At 38.8% G+C, this 17,856-nt stretch overlaps 1 protein-coding gene across 3 annotated transcripts in view; it reads right to left on the reverse strand.

The window, feature by feature from the left end:
• Positions 1–299: 299 nt before the first annotated feature.
• Uspl1 (ubiquitin specific peptidase like 1) overlaps positions 300–17,856 on the reverse strand; it is a 36,436-nt gene continuing 18,879 nt past the window's right edge. For all 3 annotated transcript variants that reach the window (XM_020175182.2, XM_074043609.1, XM_020175187.2), the window contains 4 exons: positions 14,402–14,531; positions 12,257–12,382; positions 4,664–4,821; positions 300–2,369 (listed from right to left, as the gene is read on the reverse strand). In XM_020175182.2, coding sequence (XP_020030771.2) covers positions 475–2,369; positions 4,664–4,821; positions 12,257–12,382; positions 14,402–14,531 — 2,309 coding nt within the window. In that variant the 3' untranslated portion in view covers positions 300–474. The remainder of the gene's footprint in view (positions 2,370–4,663; positions 4,822–12,256; positions 12,383–14,401; positions 14,532–17,856) is intronic.

The following is a 17,856-nucleotide window of genomic DNA, read 5'->3' on the forward strand; positions in this document are numbered from 1 at the left end:
GTCATTCTTTTTATGAAGAGAAGAGACAAGTGGTGCTGTCAAGTTTCTGTTCCACAACACTGTGCTGGTGCACGAAACAGGCTTAGGTTGAATCAGAAGCAAAACTGTCACGCAATCATACTGTATATATAACAATTTGTTTGTATAAACTAGTTTTTCTCTTGAACCAACAGAACCAAAACTTAGAATGTGGAAATTGAATGCAACCAGCTGTACAAATTGCCAGAAACTAGACTTTTCATCTTTAACATCCTGAAATCCTCATTCTCTTACAAGTACAAAATGAAACAAATAAAGAACACATTCCTCATGATTTTAATATGTAAAACAGGTAACATGCTTCATGGGCAGAATCAAAGGTAAAACTTTCAGCAGCTGACATTTTATTCATGGTTATTACACAGGCCAGTGTATAAAACTATCTGAAAACACAAGTTTTTCTGGAACAATAAATATTAAAGAGTTAATAAGCATTCAGCAATTCTCAAACAAATATTCATCAAAATGAGGTATGTCTAATGTGTCATTTGCTAAAGAACTTAGTGAAGTAGAAAAAAACTCATCAAAAATATCGGTCTTCAAGGGACTCTCCAAGTTTAATGTTCTCATGCAGGTATTATTTGTCAGTGAGTCTGGCTGAACCTCATACTGGTTTCTCTTGGTGGGGCTGCAATAGTTATGGTCCTGTTTCAGATGTGTATTTTGGAGCATGCTGTTTAACTCACTAGGTACTGGTGCTGGAATATGGTTACCTCCCATTTCCAAATACCTAAAGTCAGCCTCAGCATTTTCTGAGAGCTCTGTTGGAACAGTTGTAGGAGACAATAATTCTGCTAAAATTTCTTCATGGGTCTGACTACTATATGAGGAAACACTAGGAACAGTGGTACATCCAGACTTATCTGCAATATCAATTTGATGCTGAAGTTCATTTAACAAGTCTTCTATTGATTCACAATCATTTGGAGACCCACAATGGGACACATGCTCTGAATTTTCACTTGGAGGTGTTCCACTTTGGGGGGAAGAGGTAAGAGCAGCTAATTTCTTCTTTTTTGCCTTTAGTTTTTTAAGAAGTTTTAGACGAAGTTTATGAATCTGACCTTCCACCGACTCTCCTTGGCCATTTTCGCTTCCGTGAGGATGTCCGTTGAGGTGAGCACCATGTGTGGTGCTTTCCTGCTTCTTCAAAAGTTCTGAAGCAGCATTCTCCCCAGCATGAAGATGAGGAGCTTTGCTTCCTGATGGCAGAAGACCTAGTGGAAGGCTGCTGCTGATGGGATGAGGCTTACCTGCACACCTGTCAGCTTTCCTGGATGCCCGGTTAGCCTTTCGGCTTACACCTTTAGTTTTAAAGCCACCAAAATTATTTGCCCCCTTAACTGAAGGCTGCAAATCAGTTAAAGTGTTTCTATTCTGAGCTGAAACACAAGGTGGCATAAAAGAAGCACCTCTGCTTAATAGGCCTTTCACCCAACTTCCCACAAAAGGTTTCTTTTGATTTTCTTTTGGTGCCTGATTCTGGGATGACTTAGCTGTTACAGTTTGAGGAGCTGCTGTGGTTTCTCTTTTCTTCAAATTAGGTACCCGAGATGGATGGTACTGTTTATTGTTGCTGTCTGGTTCTAATTTCTCATGTTTTAATGGAAAGAACTGTTGCAATTGAGCATCCTGCTGAGCTTCCACCCATCTCACTCCCTGAACAACATCAGCAGCATGAACGGTATTCACAGATTTTGAAACTGCAGTATCTTTTGTATTCGGCTGTTCTCTATTTGTGTTTGTATTTACTATCTGAATTGGGAAGCTTAAATCCACAAATTGGGCTTGGATAAGCTTTTCTTTACACGGAGCAGACACTGAAGAAGACATTAGTGATTCTTGTAATTGCAAAGTATTTGTTTTGACAAGTCCTATATTTTCTGCCACAGGTTTGTTTTCTAATAGGAAATCTTTGGAGTTAATCTGGAAAACAGAGGCAGTTTTCTGGATAGTTCCTTCAAGTGTCAAAGATAAAATATTATTGTCATCCAAATATTTTGGACTAGAAGGTACACAATCTCTGTGAGCTACAGTTTTGTCCTGTGGAAGAGTAGGAGGAGCAACTGAGGTATGTGGGGGGTGAATGACTGCGGTTTCGGCCGGGGCAGCCTCACCCACAGAACACAGTGCTGGAGATGCTGGTATCACCTCACTGAACGCCTGCTCATCACTGGGCTTCTTGAGTGGAAAGCAGACAGCTTCTTTAGCTGTCACTTGGGATGTTTTTCTTTCCCAAATAACAATATGTACCTCAGAAGCAGGAACTTCAAATTTCTCATGCCTTTTAGCACATGAACCTTTTAAGTCATCACATTCCAGCCAACTTCCTAGGGGATGGGAAAGAAAGCCAAAGAGGTTAGCATTCTCAAATCATCCTATCTTCACTTTCTTCTGGTCTCTGAAACATGACTTTATTCTTATCACCATTCTCTACGAAATGTTATCTGGATGCCAAAAGTGATAGAGTAACTTATGCAGATATCTGAAAATCTGGGGTAGTTTTCTGGACAGTTTATACTCTTCCCTAAAAATATTCATAAAAAAAATCAAGACAGAATTAACTTTTGGAACATACAATACAGAATCACATAATTTATCCAACAACATCAGAAAATAGACCAAGTCGCTCCATATACATGAATTAAAATTTTCAAGGTAAGTGTGTCACCCCAGATACATAGTGTTTCACTTATATAGTCAAGTCCAGACAGTCTGGAACTCTGGAGCTGGCTAGATAGCCCAGGCTGCTCAGACCCTCCATCTCCTGCCTCAAGCCTTCTGGTGTGCACCATCACACCCAGCTTCCATTTTTATTTTTAAGTTTTTTCTTCTTGTTATCAAGTGAGAATGAGAATGACAAGCATTTAAGGATTAGGAGCAGTCTATGGTATCAAATTCTAAAGTACTGAGACAAGACCTGCAAAGGTCCATTATTTATAACCATTTGGTTCCTGGCAGTCACTTTTGCCTGTACAATTTCCAGAAGAGGAGTCATTGTCTAGTGGACTAAAGTATGAATGAGAATGAGAAGTAAGGAAGTAATGTGTTTAAATTACTCCTTAGAAAAGAAAGGGAGAAAAGGCATTCATTAGGGTAATTATTATAAAAAAGGAAAATAACACAAATGGTTATTTATTAGGCAGGTTTTAGAGAAACTAGAATCTTGTGTACTGCTGGTAGGAAAGTAAAATAGTGATGCTGCTGTGGAAAGCCTGGCCACTCTTCCAAAAGTTAAACATAGAATCACCAAAAGACATGGCAATTCCACTTGCAGGTATACACCCAAAGAGAACTGAAAATAGGGGCTGGTGGAGTGGTTCAAGTGGAAGAATGCACTTGCACAGCAAGCCAAAAATAAACACAAAAAACTGAAAACAAGACTTAACCTATCCACCAATGTTCACAGCAGCATTATTCACAATAGCTGAAGAGTAGGAATAACCCGAATGTCTATGGCATTTTATTAATAGATAATTCAATGGGTATTATTCACCCTTAAAAAGGAAAAAGTGACACATGCTACAACATGGATGAACTTGAAAATAAGCTAAATGAAACAGATTAGATGCAAAAATCCAAATATGTACGGCCCCATTTAAATGAAGTACCAAAAGTTGTCAAATTCAGAGACACAAAGTAGAATAGTGGTTACCAACAGCTGGGGACAGGGAGGATGGGGAGTTAATGTTTAATGAGAGAAAATCATGAAGAAAGTTCTGGAAATAAATGGTGGTATTAGTTATACAAACTGTGAATGTACTCAGTGCATATGAATTACAAACTTTAAAATGGAAAAATGGTAAACTTTAGCTGTAAAAAAAAGCAAGAACAAAAAGCACACAAGGAATTTTGAGAAGGGGCTGACACAGTGGCTCAAGTGATGACGTGCCTGTCTAGCAAGCATGAAGCCCTGAGTTCAAACTTCAATATCAAAAAAAATTGAGAGAATGAACAGGCGGAGCACAACAGGATTTTTAAGGTCAACTATTCTGTCTGATACTGTGATGGCAAATGTATGTCAGCATACATTATCAAAGCACAGAGACTGCACAACCAAGAGTGAACCATAAACTACTGACTGAGAGGTAACCATGTGTCAGTGTACATTAATTGGTATCAACAAATCTCCACACTGGTGTGGCATGTATGCAGTAGGAAAGTAAAAAAATAGTATCTGATGAAAACAAAGTGAACTGAGTGTGTGAGTCACAACAGAATTATGAATTCTGACAGTTAAGTTACAAAGAGTGCAAAATATGTTCGGAGATCGCTGGCACCCTTATATACAAACACAAAGCTATTCAGGAAACACGTGGTTCATGTGACTCCACTCATACATGGCCTGTCTGTACTACTACTTATTCCATACTCAATACAGCTTTGCCTCTTTAGTTTGCCTAAGTCAGTGATTTTCCCCCACGTGCACACGAGAACCACTGGGGAGCTTTTAAAACAATAGTGATATTTGGGCCCAATCCCTAAGTTTGGTTTGTTGACCTAGGGTAGAGGCTGGAAATTTTTAGAAGTTAACCCCTTTTTCTTTAAAAAGAAAACAAACAGACAAACAAAACACTAGAGATTAATTTCCATGCCTATTATTATGAAATATTTCAGCACTTACCATCAGCACCTAAATTCCATGTTATAAAATGATTACTTGTTTGGTACTGGATTACGGATGTTATTTGATAAAGAGCACCCTCAAAATGAAATGTGTACTGCTGCAAGTCACTCTGTGGTAAGCCTTCCACGAAGTGCAGCATGAACACAGGAGACACTCTGTGGGAGAGAAGGCAAGAAAAGTCAACCAAGTTTAATGCCATGTGTCTGAAGTGAACTAGTCACCCAGCACTTTCAAGGCTAACTGCACTGATTTTGCTTGAGCACCTCCAGAAGTGTGCCTTAATCAGAAATGTAAAACTCACTCTAAGACGTATGTAATACCACACCCTTTCAGAAAGCCATCATGCAGCAAGACTAACAAAGGCCATTACTAAAAACTGCCCTGTAAGCAGTGGTGTTGCTCTAGTAAAGATCTCTGGTAACTACTTTGTAGAAGTCAAAGGAAAAGCGCAGGTTTTAGAACTTCCTCTGGCATCAAGTACCCAGGTGAACTGCTTTGTTAGGTGTGGAAGGTAATATGTGAAAACCTAAGAGTCAAATAAACATTAATTTGGCCTATTTCTCTGTAATCTCAGGAAGTAAAGAAGTCTATCAAATTAAAATTTCCACTTAGGAAAAATTTAATTTGTAACTAAGTAAAGAAAATAAACCATATTGGTCAATTTACTATGAACTTCAAGACACCCATAATTTAAAACACACTGTACCATTATACCTATGCACACCGTCACAGGTGCCACACCAGAAAACACAACCCACAGATGGGCCTCAAATACCTAAATTTAACAGAGCTCTCTGGATTTAAGAAAAATGTCCAATATCCCTTTTTAAAACATTAAAACAGCTGTCGAAACTTACTTAGCCTATCAAAATTTACTCACCTGAAATGAACTTGAGTCAATGTCCAAAATGCAAGATTCAGAATGACAAGGGACAATTTATAAATTACTCCTTGTCAATCATTTTGTTAGTATAATCATTCCTCAAAATTTAAGAACCTACAGGACTGGTGGAGTGGCTCACCCGGCAAGAGTGAGGCCCCAAGTTCAAACCCCACTACCGCCAAAATAAATAATAAATAAATAAATAAATAAATGAACCTACAAAGTCCTGTACTCTCTTCAACACTGAACTTTTCTCATTTTCTAAAAAAAAAACCTACTTCACCGAATCCAAGATGTCACCAATAGTAATGTGTGCCACTAAACTATACCATACTGTCAATTTTTAAATTATTTCCATTTCATGTTAAGTTAAAATGTGAAGTGTGTCACTGAGTCAATGATCCATGGTGAAACCAGAGATGTTTTCTCACAGCTTTTGGTCTGTGCCTCTTTTTATTACTACTAAGATATTTTTAAGTAAATAATAAGTTAAAAATAAAGGATTAATACTATTTAGTTCCCTTGGCCTCATATGATGATCCCTTTCAGACTATCTTCTAAGGCTAGTTACTAAACAAGCTCTTGATTCTAGATTAGGAAATCTCACTAGTTTCCAGCCTTTGAGTTTACACTCAGAAAATGTTTTAAGACATACAAATTTAACAGAAATAAAATAATGCATATAAGACCACGTGCCAGATTTTTAGACTTTTTGTATATTCCAAGTCTTCTAAAATATTCTTTTTGCAAATTAGTAGAAGTAAAAAACACTAAGACAAAAACTCACACTCTGTACTTTCTTAGATGTTACAGATACTCAAATCCTAGCTGAATACAAGTAACTCCACAACCTGCTTTGAGAACTAGATAGGGCAGAATTTAGATAAGGTAGCAATCTGATTTTTATTATTCAGCCAAGGAAAAAAAAAAGATGGCAACCATGGGAGTAACTGTACAAATTTTAAAACATCTTTTCTTTTCCTTTTTTTTTTGAGATAGTGTCTATGTAGCCGAGGATGGCCTTGAACTCAGAATCTTCCTGCCTCAGCCTCCAGAGTACCAGGATTAAAGGCAGACACCACCACACTTAGCTAAACATCTGAACATCTTCTTAATTACACAGGCCCTCACTGCCAAAATCCACTAATATTCCAAAATTATCCAGGACCCAGTGAGGAGTGAAATGATGCTGAGCAGACTCCTAATTCTTCAGTTATTACCATTTCATCCAAAGGAAAACCCTCAGAATGTCCTCCTTACTACTTCCTTTTCCTTTGGTGGTGAGGATTCAACCAGGGCTTCACACATGCTAAACAGGCTCAAACACTGAGCCACAACCTAGCCCCTACATTCAACATTCTATAACCATGAAACTTTGTTAATTCCAAATGTCAAATAAATTCCAATTTTTTTCAGGCTTTTTAACATGGGTACACCACATCACTGCTGACACACAAACAGGCAGCATTTCTTTATTTCTTTTGTTTGGCAGTACTGGGGTTTGAACTCAGGGCCTCACACTTGGTAGGCAGGAACTCTAACACTTGAGCCATGCAAAACCCCTACAAGCTCAACATTTCTTTCTTAATGGCATATTTTTTTTTCCTTTTTCTTTTATTATTCATATGTGCATACAAGGCTTGGTTTATTTCTCCCCCCTGCCCCCACCCCCTCCCTTACCACCCACTCCACCCCCTCCCTCTCGCCCCCCACCCCAATACCCAGCAGAAACTATTTTGCCCTATTTCTAATTTTGTTGTAGAGAGAGTATAAGCAATAACAGGAAGGGACAAGTGTTTTTGCTGGTTGAGATAAGGATAGCTATACAGGGCATTGACTCACATTGATTTCCTGTGCGTGGGTGTTACCTTCTAGGTTAATTCTTTTTGATCTAACCTTTTCTCTAGTACCTGTTCCCCTCTTCCTATTGGCCTCAGTTGATTTTAAGGTATCTGCTTTAGTTTCTCTGCGTTAAGGGCAACAAATGCTAGCTAGTTTTTTAGGTGTCTTACCTATCCTCACCCCTTCCTTGTGTGCTCTTGCTTTTATCATGTGCTCAAAGTCCAATCCCATTGTTGTGTATGCCCTTGATCTAATGTCCATACATTAGAGAACATACGATTTTTGGTCTTTTGGGCCAGGCTAACCTCACTCAGAATGATGTTCTCCAATTCCATTCTTAATGGCATATTTTAAAACGGTGCAACTTATAAACAATGGCCTCTTGGCGTTAATCAAATAACATGTTTCCTCCTGATTTTTCTCTTTGGGTACCTAGACTCCCCAGTGTCCCCTAGAAGTCTAGAAGTCACAGTCTTCTTCCAGACTCCCAGGTGAGGGCAGAACTTTGCCCCTAGGCTTTGCTCTCAGACTTCATACTCCCTCAGGGCTGGAGTGCCATGCAGATGAGGCTCAGGGTTGAGCAGAGCAAGTTAGGTTCGTCCTCAGCCATGGGAAAGGACAGAGGTTGGGTACCAGAACTGGAACAAGACTCAACAAGTTATTTCAAGCAAAGACCAACCTGCCTTCCCCTAATGTGGGGCTGAACTTCTCTTACGAGCATCTACCATCGGGAAAAGAAAGCAGAAAAGAGAGCACAAAGGAAACTATGTAAATCCCTGATACCCAAAGACAGCAGGGAACTTCGATTCCCTACATCACATCTTTTTTAATTTTTGGCAGTACAGGGGGTTGAACTCAGGGCCTCACATTTGACAGGCAGGTGCTCTATCACTTGAGCCACTCTGCCTACACCACATCTTGCACTAACAGCCAGAGTGCAAGTTTTTGATTTTCATCTCAACATATGTAATAATTCTCATCTAAGAAAATGCAAATTTAACAATGTGCATATGTATATCAGCATAGCAATAAAGTAGGGTTTAGGCAGAAAAGTCTGCAAATATAATTTTTAAACCTCATTACATTTTAGATCTATTGTATCAATTTAACTCTTTCAGACTCTGACAAGAAATTAAAAATACGAGTAAAATTGGCTGTAATTCAAAACTAGAACTGGATATTTAGCTGTAATATGTAAATACATCTTTAGAAAAATTCAACTGTTCAACCAAGATTTACAAACTGCTCTCTGTAGGTAGTTCAAGGATCTTTTTTTTGTGGTACTCAGGGCCTACCCCCTGAGCCACTCCACCAGCCCTTTTTTGTGATGGGTTTTTTCGAGATAGGGTCTCCAAACCATTTGCACAGGGCTCAGGCCTCCTGATCTCGTCCTCCTGAGTACCAAGGACTACAAGCGTGAGCCACCAGTGCACAGCAGTTCAAGGATCTTATCAATAAATAATAAAGCATTTTCAACCAATGAACAGTTATGTTTTCATTAAATTATGTAGTAGTATTCCATCCAAAGTTTTGTAGAATAGGTACAATCTATCTGTTTAAAAAAGAAAGCCTCCATAAGCACAGGACATGTCTTATCTCTCTTCTTAGCATTCTAGTATTCTTTTGATTAAAAAAAAAACTATTAAAGCTGTAGTTTATTAAGCTTTTCAAGCGCCAACTCTAAAGAGCACATGCCACACTTCTAAGGGAAGTAATGAGAAGTTCATTTCAAGAGCTTGTAAAATAAAATTTCATCTGACTGTAAGATGGTGGTGCTCCATGTCACCATACTCTCAATATTAATTCCAAAACAATTTTCTTAAAGTAGCAGATTTGGACTTGTTAGGCATCATTCACCTGATTTGGACCAATGAATCCTTTTTTCTAATGGGTCAGTATTACAGATGTGGATGAGCTGAGGTAAAGTATTTAGGAAAATTCACAACACTATTAGGTTTTAGAATGTTGTATAATTGGATTACTCATGTTATGATGGATATAATTTATCCCTAAAACATGTATATAATTTGTTTCTAAATTGTATTAGACACCAACAAATTAAGTTATACTCATTTCAAAGTAAAAAACTATAAAGTACTATTAGCATCTTGTCATTTAAAATTTAAGTGAAATTTTACATAAACTCAATTACTTTTGAAGAATATAGGCCATGTACAAATTATAAATTTGGCTTATAACTGGCCCAGCAGAACTTAAAACACATTTTTTTCATTAAAATATGGTTTTACCTAATGGATACATTTCCTGATCAGAACATGAACCTTTAATGTGAGTAAAAGCAACATATGTGTATAACTAAAAAGTGTAAGTTGCAATGCAACCAATTAAAAGATCAAACAAAATAACAGGATGAGTCTATCCTCAATCCTGAGGCTTGAGAAAAAGCAGAGATAAACATTATTCAGGATTATACACACTAAGAAGCCTCAAGCAATCTAATGGCCCAGTGCTGACCAGCAGACAAGCCACACCCTGCTGCCTTTCTGTGTCAATATCAAGCAAGGGCTTGCAAAGAGGACTCCTCAACACTGAGATCTCAAAACTTGGACATGGGATGTCCCCACTCCCTACCAAGTCTATAGACTTCTGGTTAAAGACAGCTGCTCTTCTCTACTTTGCCTCCCACTTAGATACTATCAAATGATAGTAAAGGACAAAAACAGCTAATAGTGCGAAAGGGAAAGGGTAATGGGCAACAAGAAGCCAGCAGACTAGGTACTAGTGGCTCACACCTGTAATCCCAGCTACTTGGAAGGCAGAGATCAGGAAGATTGCTGTTTAAGGGTAGCCAGGGCAGGGAGTTTGTGAGACCCTACCCTCCCCTGCCCCATCTCAAGTAATGGCTGGGTACAGTGGTTCATGTCATCCCAAGCTACAAAGGAGGCTGAGATCAGAAAGACTGTGGTTCCAGGCCAGCCTCAAAAGAAAAAGCTAGGTGTGGTGGCACATGCCTACCATTCCTGGTACTTCAGGAAGCATAAATAGGAAGATCGCAGTCCAGGCCAGCCTGGCCAAAAGATGAGACCCTTTTTGGCCATTTTGGTTATTTTGGAAGTCCAAAATAACCACAGCAAAAAGGTTATTTGGAGGTGTGGCTCAAGTGGTAGATTTCCTAGAGCTTTGCAAGCATGAAGCCCTGAGTTCAAACCTCAGTACGGTCCCCCAAAAAACAGTCAAATAATTATAAGGCAGAAAGCAAAGAGAAGTGGTGCCTGGCATAACAGAATGGATGGGGTGAAGACGTAAGCACTACACAGCAGGCACACTGCTGAGAGCTATCTGTTCCACAGAACCCCTAACACTCGATACTCACATGCAATACATGCTGTGGAGTATGGGGATGAGACCAGGGTTACAAACTAGGGGAAAGATTGAAAGTGTACAGAAAGAGCACCCCTATATAGCAGGCCCAGAAAGGAGCTAGTGCAGACTGGGAAACTGCAGGGAAAGGATGGAAATCAGCAGAAGGGAAGATTCCAAGGGGAAAAAAAGGTGAGAGGACAGTTAGGGTTCAAAAATAAATTTTGAAGCATTTGAAAGTAAAAATGTATTGAGTATTTAAATCATTTGAAAACAATTCAGTGAATAAGCAAAGCAAATGAAAATACAAGGCAAACAATTCAAGGAAGAATAAAGAATTACAAGAGAAATAAAGCATAACCATGAACTTAGCCATGTGCTTGGCCAGGGGGATTAATACATGTATGTTTATAAATAACACAAACACTGAGTAATGATTTAACCACATATGTATTCACACTGGCACTAACAGAGACAGGACCCAGGTGCGGGTACAAGAGGAGGCCTAGCCCTGAAACATGACAGGACAGCAGCCTGGTGCCATAGCAGAAACAGCACATCACTTTGCAATGTCAAAGTACTGCCAAACTTGAAGATGTGACATAGAAACCTGGAGAGGGAAATGAGTTAGGAGACTGCCCTACTCTCCTTTGAAACCTTTTGGGACTATTAAATTAAAGAACTTATTACTTCAATGACAACAAACCTTTAGGAACAATTCTAAGGAGTTTCTGGCAGATTTCAGAGCATCAGAAGTCAAATTACACTTCATTCCCTTCATGCAGAGCCAGACTAAACATGAAGGCTAAAGGGGGTGTGTACACTTTGAATGAACTAACCAAAGACACAAGCTGTGAGTTTAAACAGTGATTCTGTTAACACTGACCAACTTACCCACTGAGGCCAAACTGAAAAGTTAAGTTGGCAACATATAATGAAAACACATCTGCTCAAAAGCTTACAAGAGCTGGGTGCTGGTGGTTTGTGCCTCTAACCCTAGCTACTCAGGTGGATCGAGATTTGAAGCCAGCCCAGGCAAATAGTTCTTGAGACCCTATCTCGAAAAAAAACATCACAAAAAAGGGCTGGTGGAGTGGTTCAAGATGTAGGCCCTGAGTTCAAGCACCAGTACCGCAAAAAACAAAAAAAAAAACTTATAAGATGAAGAAAAATAGTAGGCTGATATCTGGGAGAAGATGTAAATTCATCATCTTCCAACTTCTAACGAAGTTCTAGAATTCTAGTCACTTCAAGACCCTTGGAGGGAGGAACAAACCAAAGTTTAATACCTTTAAAGGGACAAAAAGGCAGAAAGAAAAGAAGCTAGGAGAGTGGGACCAACAGTCACCCTAATACAGCACTACAGTATTTTACTGCTTACGTCAGAGTTCCTGATAAAGCAAAGCAGTGGCAATTCATAAGCATATGTGTTAATTCAAACTTCTGAACAGTAAGCTGTAGTTACCATCTCCCATTCCACACATTAAAAAAAGTAAATGTTATCTTCGTTTCACTCCGAAAATTAAAAAGCAATTTTAACTCACGTTTCCAATACCATTTTTCTAATTTGTGTTTTACTGCTGCAATTGTTACATGGACCAAAATGTGCAGCATTAAGTGGGTGCCACTCAGGGATGATATTTGTAAAGGTGACCAGACTCTTCATACACCTATGAAAAAAGAAAACCCAACTTAAATTCATTTGTTAAACTCATTTACGTTAATTTAAATCAATGTCTAAAATACCCCTTCATATGCTAACTCATACTTTATTTTTCCAATTCACATATTAGTATGATAATTTCCTCCTTAGCCCTTGTGAAGAGCTCTCTGGGAAGACTCTCCATATTAACTATCTAGGTTTTTCAACTATGAAAGGAAGCAAGAGTGTGAAAGGTAGGATTCTTAACAGCAATACCGCTCACATTTTGCACAGATAATCGTTTGTTGTAAGGCACTATTCTGTACGGAGAATGTTTAAGTTAGCATCTCCCCTGCCTCTGTGTTCCAGAGGCCAGTTTCAGTCCCCCAGATGCAGCAACCCAGACATCGCTAATGCCTTTTAGGAAGGCAAGAGGGCCCCTGGCTGATGATCATCATTCTAAGGTTGTCGAATTTAAGATCTCACCTGCTATTCAACTCAATCTAGCTAGCTATTACTAACAACTGCTTTCATTTTTGGAACAGAGGAAGATAATTTTAAAGAAATAAAAACAAAATGCAAACCAAAGTGGATGCTGGCTTCCCTTGGAGCTGAGTTTTGTCCATCTACTTCTAGAGTACACTTGCCATCTTGTGTGCCAAAATACATATATAATAACAGTCAAAAGAGTAATTACTAAGTCATTGACCATCTCTTAGGTGTCCACATATCATCTCCCTAACTGGCAGTCTGAATTTGGACAGGATAGAAATTATTTCCAGTAGCTACATAAGTAGCTGGCAAACAGAACATACTCAATGGAAAAATTGTCAAACTACGAGGATGTAGACTCTACAAAGGCTGCAATGAAGTTCTTTCTGATCACCAACTTTGTTTATATTATTTAAAACCCAGGTAGCTCCTGATTTTGCTCCATGCTAGTGTGTGCCCTTGGATACCACCTAACCCTTTTAAGTTTTAGTGTCCTCATCTGTCAAATGAGGACACTAGGATCCTCACTCGCTTACACAAAATTATTCAAGTCTAGTATGAGTAAAAACATTACTTCTCACCCTGTTCTGGCAGCAGTTTTGAGCAAACTGATTAGAAGCAAATACTTCTGTCGCTTGTACTCCCCCTGGAGCATTCTCTTAAACTCAACTCTCTTTTATTGTACCCTTCCTACAAAGGACCTCAGATTTAGATAATGAATATCTAAGTAATAGTTTTACTTAATAACTTTAAGACTTACTAGTGGTAAGTTAAAGAAAAAGGGGAAGGATTTTATCTGTATTGTAATAGTTCCTCAAGGCCCCGTCCGTGTGTCACCCACAGCCTCTCGAATCTTCCCCAAAAGGCCTCATGGAAGCAAAAGCATGGCTGAGACAGTTCATGTGCAAGAGGAGCCTCGTGGTATGAAGGGAAGAACAGGAAAGCAGAGGATCCCGAGAAGTGTTGCCAGACTCTAGGAGCCTAAGATCAGCTTCTATGATTAAAAGCCTCAGCAAACAAAAACCCTAGATACTAGTAGAGAAGTAAATAAAACACAGTTTCAAGGAATTCTGGGCAGTGTTCCCACTCAGCTAGAAATCTGGAGAGAGAGTGTGTGTGTGAGTGTGGTGCTATTCTTCTCATGTTCCCAACTTCCCACTAAAGGACTTCTTAGGAAGTCTCCCACACCACGCATTTTGGACTCTTCCAGTTTAAAGGAACAAGCAAAATGCAGTTTCTCATGCTACCATCTATCCTTTTAACCTGAGTGGTGGAGAGATTTTAAGATATGGTAGAAGCTAGATGTGGCACAGGCCACAGGAGGCTGAGGCAGGAGGATTATAAGTTTGAGGCCAGGCTGGGCTACAAGCAAGTCCCAGGCCTGCTTGGACTACAAAGCAAGACCCTGTCTCAAAAGAGATGTGATAGGAAATTTTGTCAAGGGTAGAAATGCAAAGTAGTGCAAAGGTACAAACAAGTTTTATTCAAATTAAAATACTCAGAAACATTTCAGTAGAATGAATCCATTTAAAGAAAAACAAAAGCAAAAACTAACCTGTTTCGGTATTGGTGTCCACACTGTGAACATGCAAAGTCCCAAGAAAAAGAGTATGTGAAGAGCTTTTCAATGTGGGGTTCTATTTTTAAGAGCAAGGGAAATGCAAACACAGGGCTTTCCATCTCGCCTTCAAAAAAAAAGAAAAGGAAAAAATCATTACTCATAATTAATAACCACAAAAAGTAATCTAAATGAACTGTTGTCTTTTCTCACTATATAGTGATAATATATATTCATACTTGCAGTATAAATATATGTGAATACAGTATGACAGAGTAAGATGTTTTATAGCTGAGTGGGGGAAAGTTTAAAAATCAGTTTTCTAAAAATGTTCAGTGTAACTAATTGTCATCTCAAGTCTCTTATTTTCGTTGGTGGACTTTTACGAAAACTTAAGATAAAACCATACAGTGGCCCATAATGTCTTCTCAGATTTTCTAGTCTTTCTCAAGGAAAAAAAATTAAAACAAAAATCATATAAATGGTTTGCTATAGATACAAAAAAAATGCAAGAAGTGAAAAACTGTAGAATAACATCAGAATTGGACAAAATCATTAAAATACCACTTCTATCTATTTCAATCCTCTCAATTCTATGTGTACAGAGGGCTTGACACAGAAGGGTTAACGCCCCTCCCCCACCATCTGCCACTCTTCTAAAGCTTTTACTCTAGTCCTTTTCCTGAACAATTAAACTTCAACAACTTTAAGACTAAAAATGTAAAAATTAAAAAATAAATAAAAACAAACAAAAAGACTAAAAATGTGTATTTTGAATTTTGTTGTCAATAAAACAAAAACTGAAAAAAAAAAAAATCTCATTTAGGGCTAGTGGAGTGGCTCAAGTGGTAAAGGGCCTGCCTAGCAAGTGTGACACACTGAGTTCAAACTTCAGTGCTGCAAAAAAAACCCTGCAGAGTAAATAAATACTGGCTTCAGCTTTGAGATCAGCACATCAGATAAATAGGATTCACACTCTTATATTTATTCTCCATTCTCCAATTGCTTTCTTCCCTTCCTAAGCTCAGGTGGCCCAAGAAACTGAATAATTCTCCCGCCCTGCCTCAGACAGAGCCTCACCTTCAGGGCCCAGTTCTCCCTGAGCACAGCCAGCATTGTCACTTGGCAGACAGTAGGTGTCACTGCCCAAGCCTGTTCTATAAATATCAGCAATCACAAAGGCTATTTCAATAGTCACCTTTGTGCCATAGCCCCACTGCTATTTTTGTACAAAAACACAAAAATCAAAACAACTTTTTATAATTAGAAATACTTCATCTCCTAGAAATGAAAAATACATCATACGCATAAGCAGTTAGTAGTATAATAAAAATTTGTAACTAGTCATCAGCTTTTACATGCTTACTTTATAACTAAAAAAGCAAATGATTTACATCTCATAAAATCTTCTGATCTGAAATAAAGTGTTCACTGACTCAAAATATGAAGGGGTCAAAATACACTTTTTACCAAATTTCATTACTACAGATTATTTCAGGTAATTTAAATAGCTCCTAAATTGATCTCAATTCTTATGTACAAACTATCTTACTAGAAAACATATAATACTGATGTCTAATTTTAAGTTTTATAATCTCCTGCTTAAATTAGTTAAGTAGTCTCTATGCCATTAGACTCTAGCCCCAACTCCCCAACACAATCCTTAACCCAATTTCCCTAAAAGACCTTCACTTGGCAAGATGCAAATGTTTCAGCGACTCTTTGCTGTCCAACTATTCAGGCTTTCTCTTCTGTTAACTCATTAAAATCTTCAGGGCTGCAAGCACTGACTCACTGTAAATCCTAAGCTATGTGGGGGAGGTGGAGATGAGGAAGATCCTAGTTTAAGGCCAATCTGAGCAAAAAGTTCGAGAGACACCATCTCAACCAATGGCTGATTGCAGTGTGCATGCCTGTCACCCTAGCTCCAAAAAGCACAAATAGGAGGATTGTGGTCCAGGACAGCCTGGGAATAAACATGAGACCCTATGTGAAAAATAACTAAAGCAAAAAGGGCTGGAGGTGTGGGTTAAGTGATAGAGCGCCTGCCTAGCAACCATGAGGCCCTGAGTTCAATCCCCACTACCACCAAAAAAATAAAAAATCTTCAGGCCACTTTTCTTTCTGGTTATCTGTACTCCTTCTAATATATCCTGAATACTTATTTCTGTGTTCCATCTTTGCCCAGAGGCTTTAAATGTTACGGTAATATTCGTGAATCTTCATCGCATGTTAAAAAATATTCCCCCTCTCAAGTGGTAAAGATATCCACCAAGATTTTCTTCCAAAGTTTTCTGGCCCTTCTTTTTACACTTCAGTCTTTACACATGCTGAAGCTTCTGACCCAGTGTCTCCTGGATCAGGAACCAACAGCCCCAGTACCATGTCCTAGGTATTCTTTACTAACTCATCTTCATAGCCACCTCTAACCCAGCACAAAGTAGCCAAAAGGGGAAGCTCTTCTGATGGAGACTAGTTGGCCTACCCTTACACCACGCACGAAATGCAAACACTGTTACCCTTTTAGACTGTTAGCTTTTACTGTTTTAGTGAAGAGCTAGAGACATTGAAGGGAAAAAGAAAATGAAGATCACAGTTACCTTTGTGGGGAGGAAAGGAAGAATTTGGGGAAGAGTACAAAGAGAGCTGCAGTTGTATTTATAATGTTACAGTTCTTAAACTGTAGAGAGGGAAAACAAAGAGGAAAATTTACAATGTTTTTAAAACAGTAATCAAGATCATGTTAAAAAGGATCTGAAAAAGTTTAACATCAGGGTCAGTACAGATTTGACTTCTAAGTCTTTAATACTTTGAAATAAATGTTAGTATCTGTAATGACAAGACACAAATGGTAAGATTTCAAAGTGCTCTCTCAAAGGCCAGGCACAGTGACTCATGCCTGTAATTCCAGCAAGTTGGGAGGTAGAAATAGGAGAATCATGGTCTGAGGCCAGCCTAGGCCAAAAGAAGATGAAGAAAAACAAAACAGTGAGATCCTATCTCAAAGAACAAGCCAAATATGGCTGCTATGTGCCTGTAATCACAGCTATATGGGAGGCACAGGTAAGACGACTGCAGTCCTGGGCCAGTACAGGCGACTTACCTGAAAAATAACTAAAAGTACAAAGAACTAGAGTTAAAGCTCAAGCAAACACAAGACCCTGAGCTCAACCTCTGGGTGAGTGGGGAAGTACTCTATGAAGCAGACTGACTGCATCGGTAAGAGCACAAGCTACTGTAGTACCTATCCCCGTTGAAAGGGTAGGAGCGCAAGCAAGAGAGGACTTCCACTGTACTAGAAACGCTGTACCCGTGCTTGGCTGTCATGACTATATAGTAAAAATTTCAAACTCCCTCTCTGTTAAGTAGAACACCAGGCCCCAGGTGGAAAGGGAGCAAGAGATGGTTCAAACATGACCAGAGGGTAACAGGGTGGTGATCCACACAACACA

This window comes from Castor canadensis, chromosome 10, assembly GCF_047511655.1.
Source record: "Castor canadensis chromosome 10, mCasCan1.hap1v2, whole genome shotgun sequence".
NCBI lineage: Eukaryota > Metazoa > Chordata > Mammalia > Rodentia > Castoridae > Castor > Castor canadensis.